The sequence below is a fragment of the Phoxinus phoxinus genome, assembly GCF_949152265.1.
Source record: "Phoxinus phoxinus genome assembly, chromosome: 7".
NCBI lineage: Eukaryota > Metazoa > Chordata > Actinopteri > Cypriniformes > Leuciscidae > Phoxinus > Phoxinus phoxinus.
Genome location: NC_136882.1, coordinates 5,801,034 through 5,822,773, shown reverse-complemented (window position 1 = coordinate 5,822,773; position 21,740 = coordinate 5,801,034). Strand labels below are relative to the sequence as shown.

Here is a 21,740-nt window from a genome sequence, read left to right as displayed (position 1 = left end):
CAAAACTAACTAAATATAACAGTTACTGCAGCGTTACCCTTTCAAAAGTACACGTTTGTCTGTGGCGTCACTGCCGCTCTTTTTTTTAATCAAATGCAAATGCATGTTACATTTTCCTGGTTAAAGTCCGCGTGAACCGGAAGTTGCAACCGACTTTATCTCAGTGTTGTGACGTAATTCCGAGAGAAACGGAATACTAAATGAGGAAAAATTGTGGGCGTGGCTTTTTTTCCCAACTAGCACCTGATTGGATCTAGAAAAGTAGGTGTTTAATTCAACACACTGTCAGTTGGAGGGCCGTGGTTACGGATGTTAAAGGGATAGTTCACTTTAAAATAAAAATTCTGTCATCATTTACTCACCCTCAAGTTGTTTCAAACCTGTATTAACTTATTTCTTCTGCTGAACACAAAGAAAGATATTTTGAAGAATGTCAGTAACCAAACAGTAGACTGTACCCATTGACTTCCATAGTAGGAAAAAAATATACTATGGAAGTCAATGGGTACAGACTACTGTTTGGTTACTGACATTCTTCAAAATATCTTTCTTTGTGTTCAGCAGAAGAAATAAATTAATACAGGTTTGAAACAACTTGAGGGTGAGTAAGAATTTTAATTTTAAAGTGAACTATCCTTTTAAGCAGACACCAAAACCGTCAAGCCTACGTCATCAGGGAAGGTCCTCCAATGCAGAGGGGAGGGGCATGTTCAGATTTTGATTAAAGATTACGAAGCCAAAACATTTTTTTGTGTGGATTGACTTGCATGGATGAATTGAAGAAGATCCGATAAGAACTGAACTTGCCTCCAACGTCGTTTTGTGTATAAATCACTCTTCTCGAAAAGCCCAGGTGGGAGTGCAGGTTTACCTTTCAACAGGTGGATGTGATTTGGGGTCAAAGGTTCCAGATCGTTAGGATCATTTGACACTTTGGTGATGGGACGGTCATTTAATGTGGCTTCCACATCACATGGAAGAGTTTGTAACCCCTCATCATCCACACTTTGCTGACGAAGGACTGAGTTCAGCACCTGTCTGACCATGCGAATGATTCGTTCCCATGTTACGCCGTGATGTGATGCAGTAGGAGTGTTGAAGTTCTCCAAAACTGGAAATCAAAGAAATCTTGCCATATCAATCACTGGACAAATTTAATCTCAGAACACATTTCAATGGAGAAACATAATGCACACAGGAGGAGGCAGATATCAGCCTTTGAAGACACCTGGTCCCCATTTTTGACATCTTGGACATTTCTTAATACCACATAAATATAACTACAAGCCGAGTACATTTCCAGACACATACTGGAATATTTATTATATATTTATATTTATAATATATATATATTTATCCGTTATATAAATTTATACTTTTTTTTTCTTTTTTTTCCTTTTTTCCCCCTTTTTTTTTCTTTTGTCCCTACAGCTATCACTTCATACATACACATAGGCATACACTATCGACACCCATGCATAACATTTCTAAACCTTTTTTCCCCCTTTGGGTGGCGGGCCAAAAAATAAAAAATAAAAAAATAAAAAGGAGTGTTGAAGCTCCATTTCACTCCTGACTGAAGTAATGCATTTTGAATTTTTTGGTTATTAAGAGCAGACAGAGCCTCTCTCAGCTCACGTTCTGTTCCTACAAAATTAGTTCAGTTGTCTGATCTGATGTGCGATACCTGGCCTCTTCTGGATATAGATCTGCGCAGTGCATTGATGCAAGAACTGGTATCTAATGAATATGCTATTTCCAAATGCACTGCCCTGCTGGCCATGCAGGTGAAGATAACACCATAGCGTTTTATGAAGCTGCGGCCTCTCTTCACTTCAAAGGGCCTGAAGTAGTCAACAACACCCACATTTGTGAATGGTGCGAGGTCAGGTTGGAGTCTGTCTTTTGGCAAATCTGCCATCTTTTGTTCACCCAGCTTTCCTCTAAAACGTCTACAAATGACGCAGGATGAAATAATCTTTCTAGCAGCAGCATTTGCGCTAGTGATCCAATACCGCTGACGAAGTCTAGAAAGCAGGTGATTTCTTCCACAATGTCAAATTTGCTCATGAATATGGCGAAGAATGGGAGTGGAGATATGTTGGTCTTTTTTCCAAAATGACTGGATGTTTCATGCCCTCAGGCATTGCTGCTTTACTGAGCCCCCTTTTGAAGTGAAACAATTGAATCTTGCGATGGATCTCACGATTAATACCATTCCAAATTATTATACATCCTATCCAAGATATATAGATAATCCCGTGGTAACTATAAAGCCCACTTATAGTCGTGTCCTCAAGAGTTTTGCGATCAGTCTATACTGATTCGTGTTCTATTATAAAGATAATAGATTTCCCCTCTGTATTATAAGTCTACATTTTGTGGTACTCTTAAACCGTGTTCGCTATACAACAATACACTTTTTTAATTTCGATTTAAAAATAGATATTGTGGGAGCAGTTCTGATTTGAACAGGTAAACTGTTCCAAAGTCTCGGTGAAAATGCCCGGTCACCCCTAGACTTTAGTCTGGTTTTAGGGACCACTAAGAGCTCTCCCTGGTTGAGAGTCAATAAACAGGTCAGAGAGGTATTGGGGTGCTAAACCATGCAAAGATTTAAAAAAACAATAAAAGCACTTTAAAATCAATTCTGTGGCGAACGGGCAACCAATGTAGAGACTGTAGATCAGATGTGCTCAGGCTTACGAGTTCCCATTAAGACTCTGGCAGTTAAAACTAAACTAATAAAAAGAAAGAAAGAAAAGCACATAAAATGGACTAATCCCCAAATAGAGATGTGCAATAGTCAAGCCTTGTGGTGAAAAAAGCATGGAAAACTCTTTCAAAATTATTAAAAGAGATAAAGGACTTTGTTTTTACCAGGGCACGTAATTGATAGAAACTTGACTTCACAACTTCATTAACTTGTCTGTCCAGCTTTAATGCACTGTCCAGTAAAACACCCAGATTTTTCACATATGGCCTGATATAAGGTGCTAAGAAGTTTGGTATACTTTGGGCATCAGAAGGGGTAAATACCACAATCTCTATTTTACTCTAATTCAGACTTGAGAAGTTGAGAAGAGATATATTTTTGTGTCGTCTGCTTAACAATGGTAACTTATACCATATTTCTCAAAGATGGTACCAAGTCAGAGCATACTGAGGGAAAATAATATGGGAGCCAGGGTAGAGCCTTGGGGTACACCACATGTCAGAGGGACAGAACCAGGGTAAAATTGCCCAATATTGACAGAGAAACTCGTGTTTGTAAGATATGATTGAAAGCAACTTAGGGCAGATCCACTTATGCCAACAACCTGTTCTGAGCAGGACAAAAGAACATTGTGGTCTACAGTATCAAATGCAGCTCAAGTTTCAAAGGAGTCAGTGGCTTACTGAACATAATTAACACTTTTAAAGGTGCATCACCACTGACTCCTCCCACCCAGCAAATCATTTATTTAACATTTTGCCATCAGGCAAGAGGTATAGAAGCATTACCAGCAGAACATCACGCTTCAGAGACAGTACCTATCCTCAGGCCATACGTCACCTAAACATGGTCTGAGGCTAGGATATTGAATGCTTTCTTTTATCCAAGCACCCTTCATCTGATCATTCGGCTATTTCATCTCATGTGCAATATGAGGCTTTTATGTCTGTGTATTTGTTGTTGTTGTGAAATATGTGTGAAATGCGCTGTAATGTCAGTGTATTATGTCAATGAAGCTGTATGTGAGCGTTGATCCAAAACAAATTCCTATCAACTTTGTTGAAATGGCTAATAATAAACTAACTAACTAAGCATTGTGTAATATTTAGGAGGATCTGAAATGCAATATCAAATGCAAAACTATGTTTTCAGTAGTCTATAAAGACCTTACATAATCAACCATTATGTTTGTATATCTACATACACCGCGGGTCACCTTACATTGAAATGTGCACCACCATGTTTCTACAGTGGCCCTAATCAGACAAATGCGTTTCGTTACTATGTTGTTATTCATGCAAAAAAGCGAGCTAAAGTCAGCGAATAAAACACTGACACAATGATGAACAAGTAACATTAATATTCGCAATAACATATCGTTTTACTGAATAATCAAGTACACATAATTTCTTAATTTATCTTTGTAAAGAAACATCATTGCTGAACTGGCTACTCTCTGCTGTCTCAGACGACGGCATCACTTCCTGTCGGCCGCCGTAACTTCTGTTGGGTGCAATTTACAAACTCACCACTAGATGCCGCTAAAATTACACAGTGCACCTTTAAAAGAGCCGTCTCAGTAGAATGAAATTTCCTAAAATCCTGAATGAAACATTTCAAAGATTTTGTATTGACCAAAACGTTGGTGGAGAAAAACTTTCTCTAGAATTTTAACTAAAAACGAAAGGTTAGGGATGGGTCTAAAATTAGATAAATCAGAAGAATCTAAATTCAGACTTTCGTTAAGAGTTTTGTTAAGACTTTAGCTCCTTTTACTCCGTTCATAGTGCAATGCAATAGTTCATGTCAATGTGTCTACTGTCTTGATGCTTGCTTTTTGAAGAAGCCAAACACGTCTGCATCTGTCAATTCTGTCATCATTTACTCACCCTCAAGTTGTGTTTCAAACCTGTATGAATTTCTTTCTTCTTTTGAACACAAAGGAAGATATTTTAAACTGCAACCAGACAGTTGATGGATCCCATTGACAGTATTTTTTTTCTATGGCATATTTGTTTCACATCAATACTGTCCAGTTTGTCCTGTTGGACAGGACACTTGTGCCATTGTTCTGAGACATGTTTTCAGTCTCCTAAGAGCACTGAAACTTATTTTTAGCCTCAACTGATGAGACTGGGATAACAAGAGTTGATCAACTTGATCAAACAAGCCTCTCATTTCAATATTGCCATCTTTGTGGGGACATTTTGTCCCTATAATGTAGGGTTACACACACACACACACACACACACACACAGGTTTGTTTTGCTATCCTTGTGAGGACATTCATAGGCGTAATGGTTTTTATACTGTACAAACTGTATATTCTATCATAGTTTTGTTATTCATAGACTTTCAGTTTGTATTCATTTGTCACATGTCTTCCTTGTTCAGTTTGTAGACAGTAACAGCTTTTAAAAATGAGTGAACTCAAACACACCCAAGAATAACATGGTACAAATTAAACAGATGCACACATAATTTACACACAAGCATTGAAACAGTCATAAAACATGACATGGGCAGATACAGACATAGAAATTGGCATTTTCAGAAGAAAAAATGCCAATTTCTTTTTTGTAATATTGTATTTACCTTAAAGTACTATTGGGTGTCATTTGAACATTTTTAAATGTTATAGAAAGCAATGTGAAAGTAATTAGTGTTTACTTTGACACATTTTTTGTACAATTTTAGAGAAGTAATCTGAAGTTTTTGAGGTACTTCCCCAGCACTCTTCTGTCACAACACAGGCTGTGGTTGATTTTACCATGAGATGATGATGATGTCTAATTAATATTGCTTTCTTTATTAAAATATACTTTGACTACAGTAGAACTTTAGAACTCGAGAAATATTTTGAGAGTAAAACCACAGTAAACCCCAGGATGGCACAGATGTAGATTAAACCCAACAGACCCCAACAGACATCAGTGGATCCTACAAAACAATAAGGGATCGGGAAAAAGAGTGGAGAACTGTCAGGTTACATATTTAAGTTTTGTCTATGACTATTGTTGTCTCTGTGTTGATTTACTTCTGTTCATAAATGCATACATGTATAGACTAGACTAGAATGAAATAGAACAGAAGATTAATATGAATAAAATAAGGAAAAATAAAATAACTAGGCCTATTTTAAAAAGTAAAGATTTTAAAGGGCTTACCAGTGTTATCCACATAGAGCACACCTGACACTCTTCCATACTTGTTTGATGCTGTACAGATGTACACACCATTTAAATCAGAGGAGGATTTTGGGATGAAAAGTTTATTGCCTTCAGAATGTGGAGTACTTCCATTCACTCTGTTAATGAAGACACGAGAGAGAGACATTATAAGAAAGTATACATGTGATGTAAAATGGTAAAAGGCAATAATCTAGAAACTTGAAACTTGAAAGTGCACCTATTATTTTGTGTAGTCTCCTTACTGGATTGACGCATTGCACTTTTGTTTCCACTTTTCTTTTTTTATTGAAGTAGAAATCAGTATGAGCCGCATTTCCACTGTCGGGCCAGTGCGAGCCTTTCAATGGGCCAGTTTAAATTTATGATATAAGATTTAAAACCCAAGCATCGATCTTTTACCAACAACAATGTGAACTTTTATAACGATCCGTTTGGCCATTAACTTTTAAATGCATTATGCATTAATACCTCCTCCACTGTGCAGAAGATGGACTCAAAAGCTAACAACTACATCAGGAAGTGGCTGGGCTTACCCCGGAGCCTCTCCAGCGTTGGCCTGTTTGGGAGGAATGCACTTCAATTGCCACTGAGGTCAATCCTGTTGGGCTACAGACAGGAGAAGGCGAGGCTTGTTCTAGAGCTGAGAGACTCGTCAGACCCATCTGTGCAGAACACCAAAGCCCCAGTCCGAACAGGTCGCAAGTGGAGGGCAGAACCAGCAGTTGATCAGGCTATCAGCAGGCTGAAACACCAAGAGATTGTTGGCAGGACACAGTCAGGGAGAACTGGCCTGGGGTGGGGGACTGCTCCGAAGATGTGGTCCAAAGCCACAAGGAAGGAGAGGAAAGAGTTAGTTATTTCCGAGGTGGCCAGGACAGAGGAGGAGAATTATCAGATCAAAGCCCTTAGCCAACGTCAGCAAGGACGCTGGACGACCTGGGAAGGAGTAATACGCAGGACCGTAGGATGGGCCGACATGTGGAAGATCCCCCAAGCCAGGCTGAGTTTCCTCATAAGGTCCACCTACGACACCCTCCCGAGCCCTAGCAACCTCTGTATGTGGTATGGCTCAGATGAGAGCTGTCAACTTTGCAATGCCCCAAATCCGAGCCTGCAGCACATCTTATCAAGCTGCAAAACAGCACTGACCCAGGGTCGGTACAGGTGGCGCCACGACCGAGTCCTGCGGAAGCTGGCAGAGATCCTGGAGGTACGCAGGGCGGAAGCAGCCAGGGAGCGCCTACCACCAACATCAAGGCCGATCCACTTTGTCAGAGAGGGAGGAGGGCCCCCTAACATCATGCAGCCACAGAGATCAGCCCTGGCAGGCAGTTGCGAGTGGAACCTGAGAGTGGACCTCGATCGGCAGCTCAGGTTTCCAACAGAGATCGCCACAACCAATCTTCGACCAGACATCATTCTCTGGTCTGCCACAGCCCGGGCGGTAATTTTGGCAGAGCTCACTGTCCCGTGGGAGGGAGGAATGGAGGCAGCCTTTGAGAGGAAAAAAGATCGGTACCTCGACCTCACAGCCGAATGCAGAGAGGCTGGATGGTCAGCTGTCATCTACCCGGTGGAAGTCGGCTGTAGGGGGTTTGTGGGAGCATCCACGCAGCGCTTCCTGAAGAGCATGGGAGTCACCGGGCCCAAACTCAGAAAGGCTCTGAAAGATCTGGCCGAGGAGGCCGAGCAGGGAAGCTTTTGGCTTTGGCTAAGAAGGAAAGACCAGGCGTGGGGAAAGCAAGGGTCCTAGGGTCAGCTGCAGGGGGCGGCAGGGAGACGTCCCTGCCGTTGCTCCACCACCGTGAGATGTTCCGGGAATAATGGAGCGAAACATCAATGACGGGTGGCTCCCGGCTGATGACCCTGCAGCTACCCGCAATGGCACCGTCGGAGGTGCGGCAAGCAGAAATGCTTAGCAAGCAGTAACTTGCCTGTGCTACCATCTATATATGAGGAGAGTCTCTGCATGAAAGACCCGCAACTGCAAATCAACGTGCTTCTGCATTTGTCTCCGATACAGTAGGAAATTACATGAAATTAAATGTGAAGGATTTTATATTTGACAAAATCATTGACGGCTCAGTTTACGTGACAGGATGCGTGTAGCTAAGCAACAGAGAGCAACCGTTAAGGACGCTATTTTATGACGTGATAGTATGTCCCAAAGCTTATCTACTTTTCTGCTACACACTCAAAAATATCAGAAAAATAGTACATACTTTTAGAGTGTAATATAAGTAGGCGAATTGAGACGCAGCAATGGTCTTGAAACTATCATGGACCTGGAAATAATTGGACTCTGTCATGACTTGGACTCCCTCTACAGTAGAGCTGCTGCTCAGATGCTTCTGTCTCCATAGAAGGAGATGGCGGTAGAGTTGCGACATCCCTGATGGTTGATGTACGCAACGATCTGCGATCTCCGCTCCCAAGACATGGGCAGCCGCGTTCACTACGGAGGTGAAGCGGACACCCCTGAACTTGGGCGGGTGCCGTGCGAACTGAATGGCGTAGCCAAGTCTGATGGTCCGGATGAGCCAGCTGGACAGGCTGGGAAGCTCTAGCCAGGCTCCCAGGCACCGAGCAAGGGGGACCAACGGGACAACAGACGTATCCGCAGTGGGGCAGCGAGGTGGAAGGCAGGGACCCGACTCGGACGGTACAGCGGCCCTTAGTGGGTTACCTGCATACTCGCGGCCTCGACCCGCATCAGGCTGCCGGCTGACGTTGTAAGAGGGGGCTGAGGGTGGCAAGACACACACCGCCAACCTCGCCCTCTTGGGGCCCAGGGACAGAGGACATTGCTCTTTTATTGGCTGTAGGGCCATTGGCAGAACAGTACAGGACAGAACAGAACAGAAAACAAACTGAAGATTCTCCACCTGGCCCTCGTCCAGGGGAGGAAGTGATGCAGACACCTGAAGAGATACTTCCTGCATCCCTGGGTTGCCCGTCTCAGGGTCGCTTGAATTTGCGCTTGCCATCTGACTTGACAGCGGCTAGGACGGGCTGGGCGGCCTTGCTGTGGCCGGCTCCACGCTGTGGTCTGGGAGAAGGCTGCTGCGCAGACCAGGCGGAAGCAGAGGCAGCAGCTGGCGCGGGGCAGGATGTGTCAAATTGGCTTTGTCTGCTTCTGGGCAGCAGAGAACTGCTGGGCAAAGTTCTCCACTGCGTCGCCAAAGAAGCCGGCCTGGGAAATGGGGGAGTCCAGGAACCGATATGTTTTGGTCTCCATCATATCAGCCAGGTTTAGCCATTCCTGTACCACAAGAGTGGACATCGCCTGACCGACTGAACGTGCGGCAACTTTCGACGCTCGGAGGGAGAAGTCGGTTGCCGTACGGAGCTCATCCATGAGCTCACGGTGAGGGCTACCCTTGTGCATGTCCATGAGTGCCATTGGACCTGCAGCAATGCCATGGCATGCAAGGAGGAGGCAGCCTGTCCACAGGCTCTGTAAGCGTTGCCCGTTAGAGTGAACGAGAACTTACAGGCCTGGGATGGGAGTTGCAGATTACCCCTCCAGGAAGTAGCGGTCGCCGGACACCGCTAAATCGTTATCTCTTTGGCCACTACACCGTCAAGGGTAGTGAGGGGGGAGGAGGTACCAGGTCTGTTTCGGGCAGAAAAAGGTGTCGTCCACGACCTGGTAACCTCTTCATCCACTTCCGGGAAGAAAGGCACTGGTTGAGAACCAGCACGACCCACCCCGAGATACCAATCGTCCAACCTCGAGGGTTCGGGACACAGTGGAGGATTCCACATAGTGGCAACTCTCCCAGAAGGAGTAAGTGCAGCCGAGTCCTCATCTCCAGCTCAAGCTCACCCTCAGATGCTGCGATTGACATCTGATCGGCAGGGGGAGCCCCGAACAAAACGACAGGCCTGTCATGAAAGGGGCCAGCGCACTTAGCCGGAGGCTCCGCGGCTTGCAGGGTTTGAGAGTGAGGGGCCCACAGGGATTGGGTACCGGGCGGGGAAACCCACAAGTCACTGTCACCAAAGTCAGTGATCTTCAAGTCACCCTGGCTATTCGTCCTAAGTAGCCCTCTTTTGGAGTTGGCCAAAAGAAGAACTAGATCGAGGCATAGGTAAGGGCACCACACCTCGTTTGAGGTATAGGAGTCTCGACCGTAACACCACGATGGTCATATCCCCGCAATGGGAACATGAGTCATCCACAAATGCTTCTTCAGCGTGCTGAATGCCCAGACACGTGATGCAGTGTTCATGACCATGACCTCCAGGGAACGACCGCACCCAGAAATATATCATCCAGGTGATTATGATATCTTGAGAAGCTCGCAGTCACACCTGTGTTACTCTTTCAGGATAGAGCTCTTTCAGGTGCCGAAGCACACAGGGGAAATTGCCATTGCAACACTGGCCAAAAAACTCCCAAAAAAAGAAAGACAAAAAGTGTGCGTGGATCCGCTTCCTATTTATACCCGCGCTGCGTGGCAGAGTGTGAGATGCAAATATCGTACGCCAATGTGTATTGGCTCGTTCTAATAACCCTTGAAGATGATAGGCTCCGTGGTGTGATCCAAATACGTCGGGGGCGTCCACGTAAAGTCAAACGTGACCAACTGAAAGGGAACTAAGGACTTAATTACTTGATCCAGGTGTAGCTAGTCGGTGTTGGGTTACAATCCACTAAACAGTGATATTCTTCAGCCTCTGTTGGATCATCAGGGATTATCACCACCAATTCTGGAGGATCTAAGAGAATAAAGAAAATATGAAAATTATAATAATATTGGCTTACCATAAACATTGTTCATGCGGCATTGACTTTTAGGTATGCTTAGTTACAGGATGGAAACATGACCTTGTACTAGAGCCCTGCACGGGCCTCAAATCTAGGCCCTAGCCCGGCCCTGGCCCGAGACGCTCAGGCCCTAGCCCGGCCCGTGTCCGACAGCTCATCATAATTATCAGCCCGAGTCCGACCAGCGCCCGTTTTTTTATTTTATTTTTATATATACACAGCTGTAGCCTGGCCTAGGGCAAACTAGCTATTTGCAGCCATTAAAATAGGTCCATTTTGTTAGTTATGTTTCTTTTCATTTCTTTATTAAGTTAATTTAGACAAATGTTCGGTTTCTTTTTGTTTTTTTATTGACGACCAAGCAGCCGACAGCGAGTTAAACATGTTTGATCCATTTAGCCTCTCAAATCAACACTTTACTTGGCTACAATAAAATCCATAAAACACCTTAAGCATATCACATATAGACAGTTATAGTTTAAACGTTTATTATCATTTTTTAAAAGCTGAGGCAAACTGCTCTGCTGCTCACAGTCGCAACAGCGCTCGCAAACGAAATGAGCTATAGCCTACAATCTAAACAAATCAAATAAATGGCATTAAATTAAAAACAAACATGCAGATTATCTTACCTCAAAAATCAAGTCTTCACTACAGAACATGGCCATTCTTATTTCCAATAGTTTCCAACAGACTGATGAAAATAAAGTCGTTTTCAAACGAAAACCAACAAGACAGCCCCCTAACATGGCTAAGAACAGTTACAGAGCATCGTGAAGAAAAATCACAGCATAGAGGAAGGTTTTAATCCAGTCGTACTTTTTTCTTGAACTATTCCAGCTGCGCTGAAGTCACGGTCGCTATACTTCTGCTGCTGGCGGGGACACTAAAAACAGCGAGCCGGTCGCGCGAATCTTGTGTCGTGCCGCCGGGAAACCTGTGTGCGTGCGTGCGTGTGTGTGTGTGTGCGCGAGTGCGAGCAGACTGTCATGTGTCAGTCATATGTCAGTGTGATAGGTTTAAAACTTCTTTCTATGTTTGTTTTTCCATCGTCAACTTCTCATATTTAATTTTAATACATGTCTGAAATAGGCTATAAAAAGAAGGATAAGCCTAAAACAGGCCCGAGGCCCGGCCCGCGTGTGAACTATGACGTGAAAATTGGCCCGAAGCCCGGCCCTAGGGGGGGAAATAAGTCGGGGCCCGTCGGGCTCGGGCTGAAATGCAGGGCTCTACCTTGTACTGACCAAGTTACACTTCTGTCCAAGCATAAACATGACTTTTTTTATAGGAGTAAAAAATGCCCCTGCATTCCTCCACCATTCCTCCACCACCAACAAACAAATGTGATAAACAGGGGTCCAGACTTCCTAGTGATGCCCCTGACTGTTATATTAATTTGTATGTTAGCTTATGACTTTTACTGTATGTGTGTAACACTGTATGCTACTTACAGTGGACATTTATCACGTAGTCGAGTTCAAGCTGCTTTGTCAGTGTGCTGTGTTTTATCACACACTGGATCTTCTTCTGGTTTAATGGTTTAGATGGTGCACCCAGTATGTCGGTCACAACAGTGACGGTCCCGTCCGAGTGCTGTGTGCTGCGGGTCTCTGTTCTCAGAGAGTCATTCAGAGCTCCTGATCTCCACAACACTTCTGCTGCAGGCCGTGCATTCGAGGCTACACATGATGCCAAAGTAACGTCGTAATGACCCGCAACATGTGTGCTTCCCGTTACTTTCACCACAGGAGGAACTACATTTGAAGAGAAAAAAAGACAATAAATGAATCATGTGAACCATGAGTCATGAAAATTAGCCAATAATTGATATGGCCCAGATATTGTGCATATCTAACTACAAGCACTGCCATTTCACTTTTACATGATTAAGAAAAAGTATTTTACCAAATTTGAGAGAGGAAAGATACTCATTAAGTAATTACTGTCAGTAGTTCATCCAAAACTGAAAATCCTTTTTTTTCTTCTTCTTTTTTTGGCGGACTGAAGCTTTTCATACTCATTGAATTACTGTCAGTAGTTAGTCAGTTTTTTGGCGGACTGAAGCTTTCATACGGAGCCCCTAAAGGGACCTTTGCACAAATAAAAATATCCATACTTTCAAGCTTCAAAAAAGGACACCAAAAAAAAAAAAAACATGAAAATATCGTAGCAGAGATTTATACAACTAATTTGCGATATTACGAATATTGTGAAACCATGGTAGTGTTGTGGCAAAAACAATATTTAACAAACACAGCATCACAAGCATAAGAAACATCAAGATTATTTTGTCTTTAAAAGAAAAGATGGTAACGCTTTAGATTACAGCCCGGAAAGTACTGCGTAATTACAATGAAATTACAGTGTAACTTTCGGTAATTACAGTGTACCTATAAAGTACTTATGTGTAAGTATAGGGGAACAATATGTAAAGTCTTGGGAATAAAGGGGTAACAACCAGGAAAATACTGCGTAATTAAAACTAAATTACAGTGTAACTTTCGGTAATTACAGTGTACCTATAAAGTATGTACGTGTAATTATATAGGGGAACAATGTAAAGTTTTGGAATAAAGGGGTAACAACCAGGAAAAAAAAAAATTTATTTAGGCAAATTATTTATACTGTAAGTATTTTAGAACTACGGGGTACTTATACTATAATACAATCTTACTTTTGGGAGCAATTTAGCGAGTAGGCTACATACACCTTTTTGTAATAATAGTGTATACAAATACATAAAGGCTTTTTTCAAATTACGGGGTAGCCTATATATCAGTGCATTTATAAAGTAGGCTAATTTGTTGTTATTGCAAAGGTGCACTGATTAAGTTGTTTCAAGGCAAGTAAAACTACAACTTTTTTTTTTTTTTAAATGCTGGGGAAATATACTCTTGTTTCTTGTAGTTACAGGGTAAGTATGACATTGCGGGCCGTAAATTAAAGTGGTGCTTCTTACCCTCTTGTTTCATGTAGTTACAGGGTAAGTACAATAAAAACACATGTAAACACACAATCTGATATCACTTGGAAAACTTTATTTGAAAAACAACTTATTTCAAAAAAGGACTTTATTCCTTTTTTAAAATCAACTTTTCATTTTAAATACTAAAGTCCTGACAGAAAGTATACATTTTTGCATGGCTTCCTACTTCCTCCTCCTCCTCTTGTTCCTCTTCTTCTTTTTCTATCATTCCACTGATTAGCCTAATCTTAAGAATGAGTCTTTTGCTATTCTGTATTATGTATTAAAAGAAAATACAGTACACCCAGAAATGTTCTCGTAATTTACTCATCTTTTCGCTATCGACCATTGGCGACCAACTGTCACCAGCGTCCAGCGAGTGCATGAGAGTCGGCTTGGCTTCGTGTTTGGTGAAGCTTCACGCGTTCATTACGTTCTCGCGGGAGTTAGATGTGAAACTCGCGCGAGAACTGCCATCTCTGTTCTTCTGTATTGTTTGTTTTTCATTATTATTATGTGTTATTGTTTGTATTTTGTTGTGAGCATTAATAAAAAATAAAAAAATCGACATTCGGTTTCTCGGCGCGCTTACGTCACGCGTGTCAAGCGTGAACTCAACCCTCTCATGCACGCGCAAGTGACAGTTGGTCGGAACGGAAGCGATAGTCTTTAAAATGTTTAAATATTTGGTATTTTTCTTACAAACACTTATCGTCTCACTTCAGAAGACATTGATTCATCCATTGGGGTCGTATGGATTACTTTAGTTATTGCTGTATGTGCTGTTTGATGTCAACTTTTAGGAACACATGGGCTTGCATTATGCATTCACAGAGATTATATATTTTTCTAAAAAAAAAAATTGTTAATCTGAAGAAGGAAATTCATATACATCTCGGATGACATGAGGGTAAAAGATGAGTAAATGGTGAGGACATTTCTGTTCTGTATTTTCTTTTAACACATAATACAGAATAGCAAGAGACATGGGATTCCTTCTTAAGATTTATCAGTGGAAAGAAAGAAGAAGAGGAACAAGAGGAGGAGGAAACCAAGCAAGAGAAAGTGTTGTAAATCCGTTTTAAAATAAGTTGTTTTTCAAATAAAGTTTTCCAAGTGATATCAGATTGTGTGTTTACATGTGTTTTTATTGTACTTACCCTGTAACTACATGAAACAAGAGGGTAAGAAGCACCACTTTAATTTACGGCCCGCAATGTCGTACTTACCCCGTAACTACATGAAACAAGAGTATATTTCCCCAGCATTTAAAAAAAAAAAAGTTGCAATAGTTTTACTTGCCTTGAAACAACTTAATCAGTGCACCTTTGCAATAAAAACAAATTAGCCTACTTTATAAATGCACTGATATATAGGCTACCCCGTAATTTGAAAAAAGCCTTTATGTATTTGTATACACTATTATTACAAAAAGGTGTAGGCTATGTAGCCTACTCGCTAAATTGCTCCCAAAAGTAAGATTGTATTATAGTATAAGTACCCCGTAGTTCTAAAATACTTAATAATTTGCCTAAATAAATTTTTTTTTTCCTGGTTGTTACCCCTTTATTCCAAAACTTTACATTGTTCCCCTATATAATTACACGTACGTACTTTATAGGTACACTGTAATTACCGAAAGTTACACTGTAATTTAGTTTTAATTACGCAGTATTTTCCTGGTTGTTACCCCTTTATTCCCAAGACTTTACATATTGTTCCCCTATACTTACACATAAGTACTTTATAGGTACACTGTAATTACCGAAAGTTACACTGTAATTTCATTGTAATTACGCAGTACTTTCCGGGCTGTAATCTAAAGCGTTACCGAAAAGATATTTTATTCTTGCAAGAATGGACCCACTCTACCATACAGGCCAGCTGCAGGCGAAGAGAGACGCAGACAGGTGTTTGGCTTAATGTTCTCATCAAGGCTGTTTCTTGCACCCACCCCAGAGGGAAGGAACAGAGGAACCCCCTCTCTACAAAGTCTCTTCTGTAATTTTTACACCCCAGTAATTTTAATTTTTCAAATGTATAAGAGGTTCACGTGTATTCTGGCTATGCCAATCTTCAGGCCCAGAGATACAAGGAGTAATTCCACACTCCAAACAACTCTTCTAAAATGGCTACCAGGAGCTCTTTTATAGAGTTAGGCTCCTCCCACTTCTGGAACGTACTATAAACTAAATGATAATTTTAAAGTAAGATAAAATTACACAAATACTTTAAACAAATGGTATTAATATGCAACGCATGCATCACACTATAACTTACAAAGCGATACCTAAACATTGCAAAGAATAATATCTGAGAAATTATAATTTCCCCCTGTGATGTCACGGACAATGAAAGAGTCCTTTCTAATGGGCAAATGGAAGGTTTAAAATGGCAGCCGTCGCGGCACATGGGTTTGCCAGTTGAAAAGTGACCCACAATGTGAGTACAACAGTATTTTACGTGTGTATATGCTAGTTTGTTACAGGGGAAATAAACTGTTAACATTTGTAAAAGAGTTTGGTGTGGTTTCTTTGAATGTTGAATCATATAACAAAACAAACAACAAAATAAAATTATACAAACAAAACCATGGAACTAAGCAGAGGGCCTATTACACCACCTAAACAGATTTTAATGTAATTTTACTTTCCAAGTGTTGATTTACTCCATGTTTGTGGGAGAAAATACTGTATCTTCATGAAACAATTTCTGTCAGTAGTTCATCCAAAAACTGATAATCTTGTCATCATGTTACGCCCTCTTCACGTTTCCACAAAACTGTACAGAATTTGGAATATGATAATGGTGCTTTTGTGTCCTTTTTGAAACTTGAAAGCTTCAGTCCCCAATCATTGCAATAGCATAAAAATAGTGTATTTTATGAAAGAAAGAGAGTTACACTATACGTGGGTTAATAAATGACAGATTTGTCCTTTTTGTTTGAACTTGAAACCCAAAGTGAATCAGAGAATAATATTTGCAGTCTTACCATGTACTGTGACATTGATGTTTGTCAGAATTTGTCCACTAGGGAATGTGTTGAAGATGCAAGTGTAGATCCCATCATCCAGGAGCGACATTCCCAGCAGCCGAATCGATCCATTCTTCTCTTTAATGTCCCCAACAAATTTGACCTTGTCCTGTAAATAACTTTGGTGTTCAGTTTTCCCATCTTTGTGGATGATAAAGAAGGTTTCAGGGTTTCCTCTTGTGTGTTTCTGCCAGACGATATGAGTTAAATTCTCCTCTGTCTCAGTCAGATGGCAAAGCAAAGTGGCATTCCCTCCGTTCGTGACTGTTGTATCATGGCCAATAATCTTAACACCTGCACAATTAATAAAAAGAGTGTGTAAATGTAAATGTCTGCTGGAAAATAAACAAAATTATAAATATTTCACTTACCGGCTATGCTGGAGCATTTGAGATAAATCCAAAACAGACCATAGAGTGATAGATCGAAAGTGTTTCTTCTGCCGTGCATGTTGGGTTAAAAGTCAACTTTCCTCCGTGCTCAGTGTGAACCAACTGTCTCCGATTACCTCACATCTGAAAACAAACCAAATCAAAGGCGGTTCCCTAAGTTTACATCGATGGTTTACTTCTTAGATTTGAAAAATGCTGATGGGAGGGCAGAGGGGAGGAGAGAGAGCATGAGGAGCCGGACCAACAACCCGCTCACTAAAGAATGAACATTACATGTGAATCATTACAAAAATGATTCTTACTCTCCAGCAATAAACAGACTGGGACTATACTATTCAGAGTTTTGAGGGCATTCCTCATTCTCAATTTATTATTTCTTTCAGAGGCAAAAGCTAAATACACCACTCATGCCATGCTGGAAGTTTCATGGGCCAAATACACAATTACATTTTAAGGTGTACCCTGTCTTTGTTCAATAAATGCGCTATCTCTAAGAGAATTAGGAGTCTTCTTCTGAAGGTTGTGGCATGTGGCTGCATGCATGGCTGCATGACACACACACACACACACAGAACTCAAAAAGCCCCACGACGCACAATATCACTACATTTGCACGTTGCTTCTACTTGCGTCATCATTATAACCTTTATTTTACCAGGAAGAAGACTCACTGAGATTAAAATCTCTTTTTCGGGAGTGTCCTGGCTAAGATAGGCAGCTAAGTTTACATAGACAATTTACATCAAATTTACAACACACAAACGTAAACAAATCTCATTACATAAATAAAAAAAATATATAAAAATGCATCTGGTTACAAACATTTACACACAATTAATTTACTCTGATGATTATCTAATAAATATTTAAATTGACCACAAGATACTAAATCTTTCCCATTGCCATATTTCCTGCATGTGTTAATTGTTACATTACTTGTATCAATGCTTGGTTTTACATGCATCAATACTTTTCCTGTTTGCATCAATGGCATTAGCAATACACACATTTTTTATTCTACCTTTCTAGACATTTAATCCCTAACTGTCTTCATTTTTAGCAGTACACACAACAATCCTCCTGTTCCCCAGAACCCATGTTCACATACACACATAATGCGACGTACGTCATCTTTACAGGATGTGGTTTACCGTACACACATTCACACTACTATCTTGCACCCAGCGCACATTACTTTGTACACCGACGCTTGTATCATTCCTATTTTGCACCCGCGCACAGCAGACTTTTCCCTCCACAGACGCACGTCTGTAAATTAGGGAATTAACTTGCGCTCGCGGGGGCGGTTCAGCGGAAGGAGGAGCGTGTCCCGGCGCAAACGTTCCCTGGTGCTATTTTCCTGTTTTAGAAAGCAAGATGCCAGTAAGTCTGGGCAAAAGAAAGCAAAAGGCTCTCCTGCAAAACATTTATACCAAAAATATAAACCAAACAAACACAGGGCATACACCGCAATCAGGGGTAACTTATGACATCACAAGAGGTTACACCTTTTGAGGGCAGGATGCCATGACCCTCCTCTGTCTCTAAACTCTTAAAAAAAACTGTATTACCTTTTGGTTTACTTCTTTGGGAAGGAGACCTACCAGTCGCACTGAGACATTTCAAATGATACCAAACATGTAAAATTACTTATTGTACACATTTACCAGTGCATAGGTTTTATTTTTACGTTTTAGGTGAGGAGGAGAAGAGGGGGAGCGTTTGTTTTTCATGGTTTGGTTAAATATGAGTTTGGTCACTTTGTCTAGTCTAAGGTGCACATTAGACTGATGACAAAAGACACCAAGGGTTTCATTTCTTTATTTTGTTTAGAATGTACAACAACTATACTCGTTTATATGCTCGTTTTCAAACCTTACCTTCAGGGTTCATGTCTGCACAGCATGGCTCCGGGGTTTAAGAGGAAGTCGGCCTTCCTGTTCCTCATTTTATGCCTGGATTAATCAGTTTGTCCAATAATGGCAGACAGGAAACAAAGGATCTGGCTAAAGTCCATTCTGGTATAGAGTTGGCACAGTCCATTTCCCAGTGTGAGCAGGTTTCATTGTGTTCATTTTGATAGTATGTACTGTAGTAATGTATTGTTTATTATTTGTATTACTTTCCTTGTATAATTGATGTTAATGTATTTTGAATATTATTTTAATTTAAGTGTATTATGTATGTGTACATATTATTTAAATTCCCTATTATTATTAAATGGTTGAACCTTTCAGTATAAAATAATAGATTTTAGTGTCTCCTGCCTTTGCTCTGGTCATGTCCCCTCACCTCTGAATGCAAATTCCCGTTGTTAGCAAATGTTTCCATGTGAAAGAAGTGTCTATCTTGGTCTGGGTATATTATGAATTGCAACAAGAGGCTGAGGGCGATTTGTAACTCAAACTAGCCCGTGATGCTGAGCGTATGCAGGCACTCCGCATCATGTATTTTATAATGTCAGATTTGCATATTCTCTCTTTATTCCATGCATTTGATGTTTTGAATTGATTATCTTTGAACTGATTATGAAATTGCCATGATACATTTTCAGAGTTGCATTTGATTTTATTCCGACTGACTCTGAAATTGTTTTCCCAAGTATAGATTAAACGGATTCGCATATTACCGCAAGTTTTGCGTCAGATTAGTGACAACTAATATTTTGCACTAATTCAAGTGTACGTGTTTTGCAAAGACAAGAAGTGAATTTGCGTTTAGGGCAGCAAAAGTTCTGCTTGACCAACTTAAATCTGTGTCTTACCTCTGTTTTAATTTAATGTTACTTTAGATAAGTGTACGTGGGGAACCACGGTATAACCAATCCAAAGCTATTATAAGACAAGTGTAAGGCTGGAGAAACTGGTTAGAGAGATAGACTGGTCTGGACAAAGGACCTTGCTGGAAATTACCATCTGACCTACCCCATACAGTTTCACTCCCTCTCACACCAAAGACTCACACAAGAATATATATGTGGTTTAATGTGAATGATTATTATGTTTAGTATCATTTAAAATGTCTCCGAGTGAGTGGTACAAATGTCTCATTTCCAACTAGATTAAACAAAAAGAAATCAGGTTTTGAGAAGTTTAGAGAAACTGACACACAAAGGGAGATTGTCTCTGGGCAAATGGTCTCCTACCCCCAAAAGGTGTCAACTCTGAATGTAAATTCCCATTGTTAACATATGAAAGAGGTTTTGGCTATTTAATGGAATGCGGCAGAGGAATCAGGGCTTTTTCTGTATCTAGACTGGCCCGTGATGGCTGGGAGTGACCGAGACTTCCAGCCTCATGTAATTTGCATCAGGTTGGGTTCGCATCTCTTCTTTTTATTCATGCTTTATATTGATTATCTTTGAATTGATTATACAATTGACCTGATACCTGATTTAATAAATTGTTACATTTGATTATTCAAACTGATTTTGACCTTGTTCATTTAAGTCTAAAAGTAATAATCAAACATTCGCTCACTTTTAGTGATGCATAGATATTATCAAAACATTTCATTTATGGAGTCAGATGAAATAACGAGTAAATACATATGAGAAATGTATTGCATTTAACCAAAATTACTTTGAGATGCTGGAAAGACGGAACGCGCAAGAAACCTTCCCGTGTTATTGGAAACCCTCATTGGACCAATATAGCGCGGCTTACACAAGTAAAGTTGGTTGACTTATATCTGTAGTAGTGGCCATACCTTTACTGAAGCAAGCGTTTCTTTAAATTCAAGTGTATTGATTTCAGTTTATTTAAATATGCAATCAAGGGGGCTCTACCTAAGTATATGACTGTGTAAGCGTATATAGCCACTACCTTCGGTTTAGTGACCGAAGCTGGCGAGATTGTGACCGTGAGACCCGCGTTAAACAACAAGAACGGCTCTTTGGGAACTAAAAATGGTTCTTCTTTGGCATCCTCTCCTAACAAGGCCACATATTTAGGTCTGGGTAGATTAGATGGTGAGCAAACAACCAGTTCAATAAGTTGGCAAAAAGAAACTTTAAGTTTAAGTAAGTAGAACGAGCAGATTTTTATTTTGTATACTTAAACATTTCAAGTTAAGAACAATTAAAATGTATGAGTACTCTAATTCATACAATTAACTTAAAACTTTCATGTAATCTCAATGTGAACACTTTTATTAGTATAAACTTAGTTAGCTTTAAAGGAACACTCCGACTTTTTGGGACTTTAGCCTATTCACCTTATCCGCCAGAGTTAGATAAGTCCATACATACCTTTTTCATCTCCGTGCGTGCTATAAGTCTGTTTGACGCACCCACCGCTAGCCTAGCTTAGCACAAAGACTGGATGTAAATGGTTGCAGCTAGCATACTAATCCAAATAAGTGACAAAATAACGCAAACATTTTCCTATTTACATGTTGTGATTTGTATAGTCACAGAGTGTACAAAAAACAAAGTCACATGAGACAGAGACATATTTTAACCAAATAAATACTGGGAACTATATTCTCTGAAGGCGAAGCACTGCTACTTGGGCGGAGTGATGACCGCAGCACCTGAGACGCGCCGTGGTGAGGAGCAGAGAGTTCGTTCAGAGCGCGTCTCAGGTGCTGCGGTTATCACTCCGCCCAAGTAGCAGTGCTTCGCCTTCAGAGAATATAGTTCCCACTATGTATACGGTTAAAATA

General features: G+C 40.8%; 1 protein-coding gene across 1 annotated transcript; it reads right to left on the bottom strand.

Annotated features, from left to right (window-relative positions):
- Positions 1-4,975: 4,975 nt before the first annotated feature.
- On the bottom strand, positions 4,976-17,225 carry LOC307002033 (nectin-3-like). Its single transcript, XM_079619248.1, has 6 exons — positions 17,055-17,225; positions 16,642-16,977; positions 12,136-12,438; positions 10,527-10,632; positions 5,884-6,023; positions 4,976-5,656 (listed from the first exon to the last, which is right to left on the bottom strand). The coding sequence occupies exons 1-6, from the start codon at positions 17,131-17,133 to the stop codon at positions 5,544-5,546; spliced, it is 1,077 nt and encodes a 358-aa protein (XP_079475374.1). The 5' UTR covers positions 17,134-17,225; the 3' UTR covers positions 4,976-5,543.
- Positions 17,226-21,740: the final 4,515 nt, after the last annotated feature.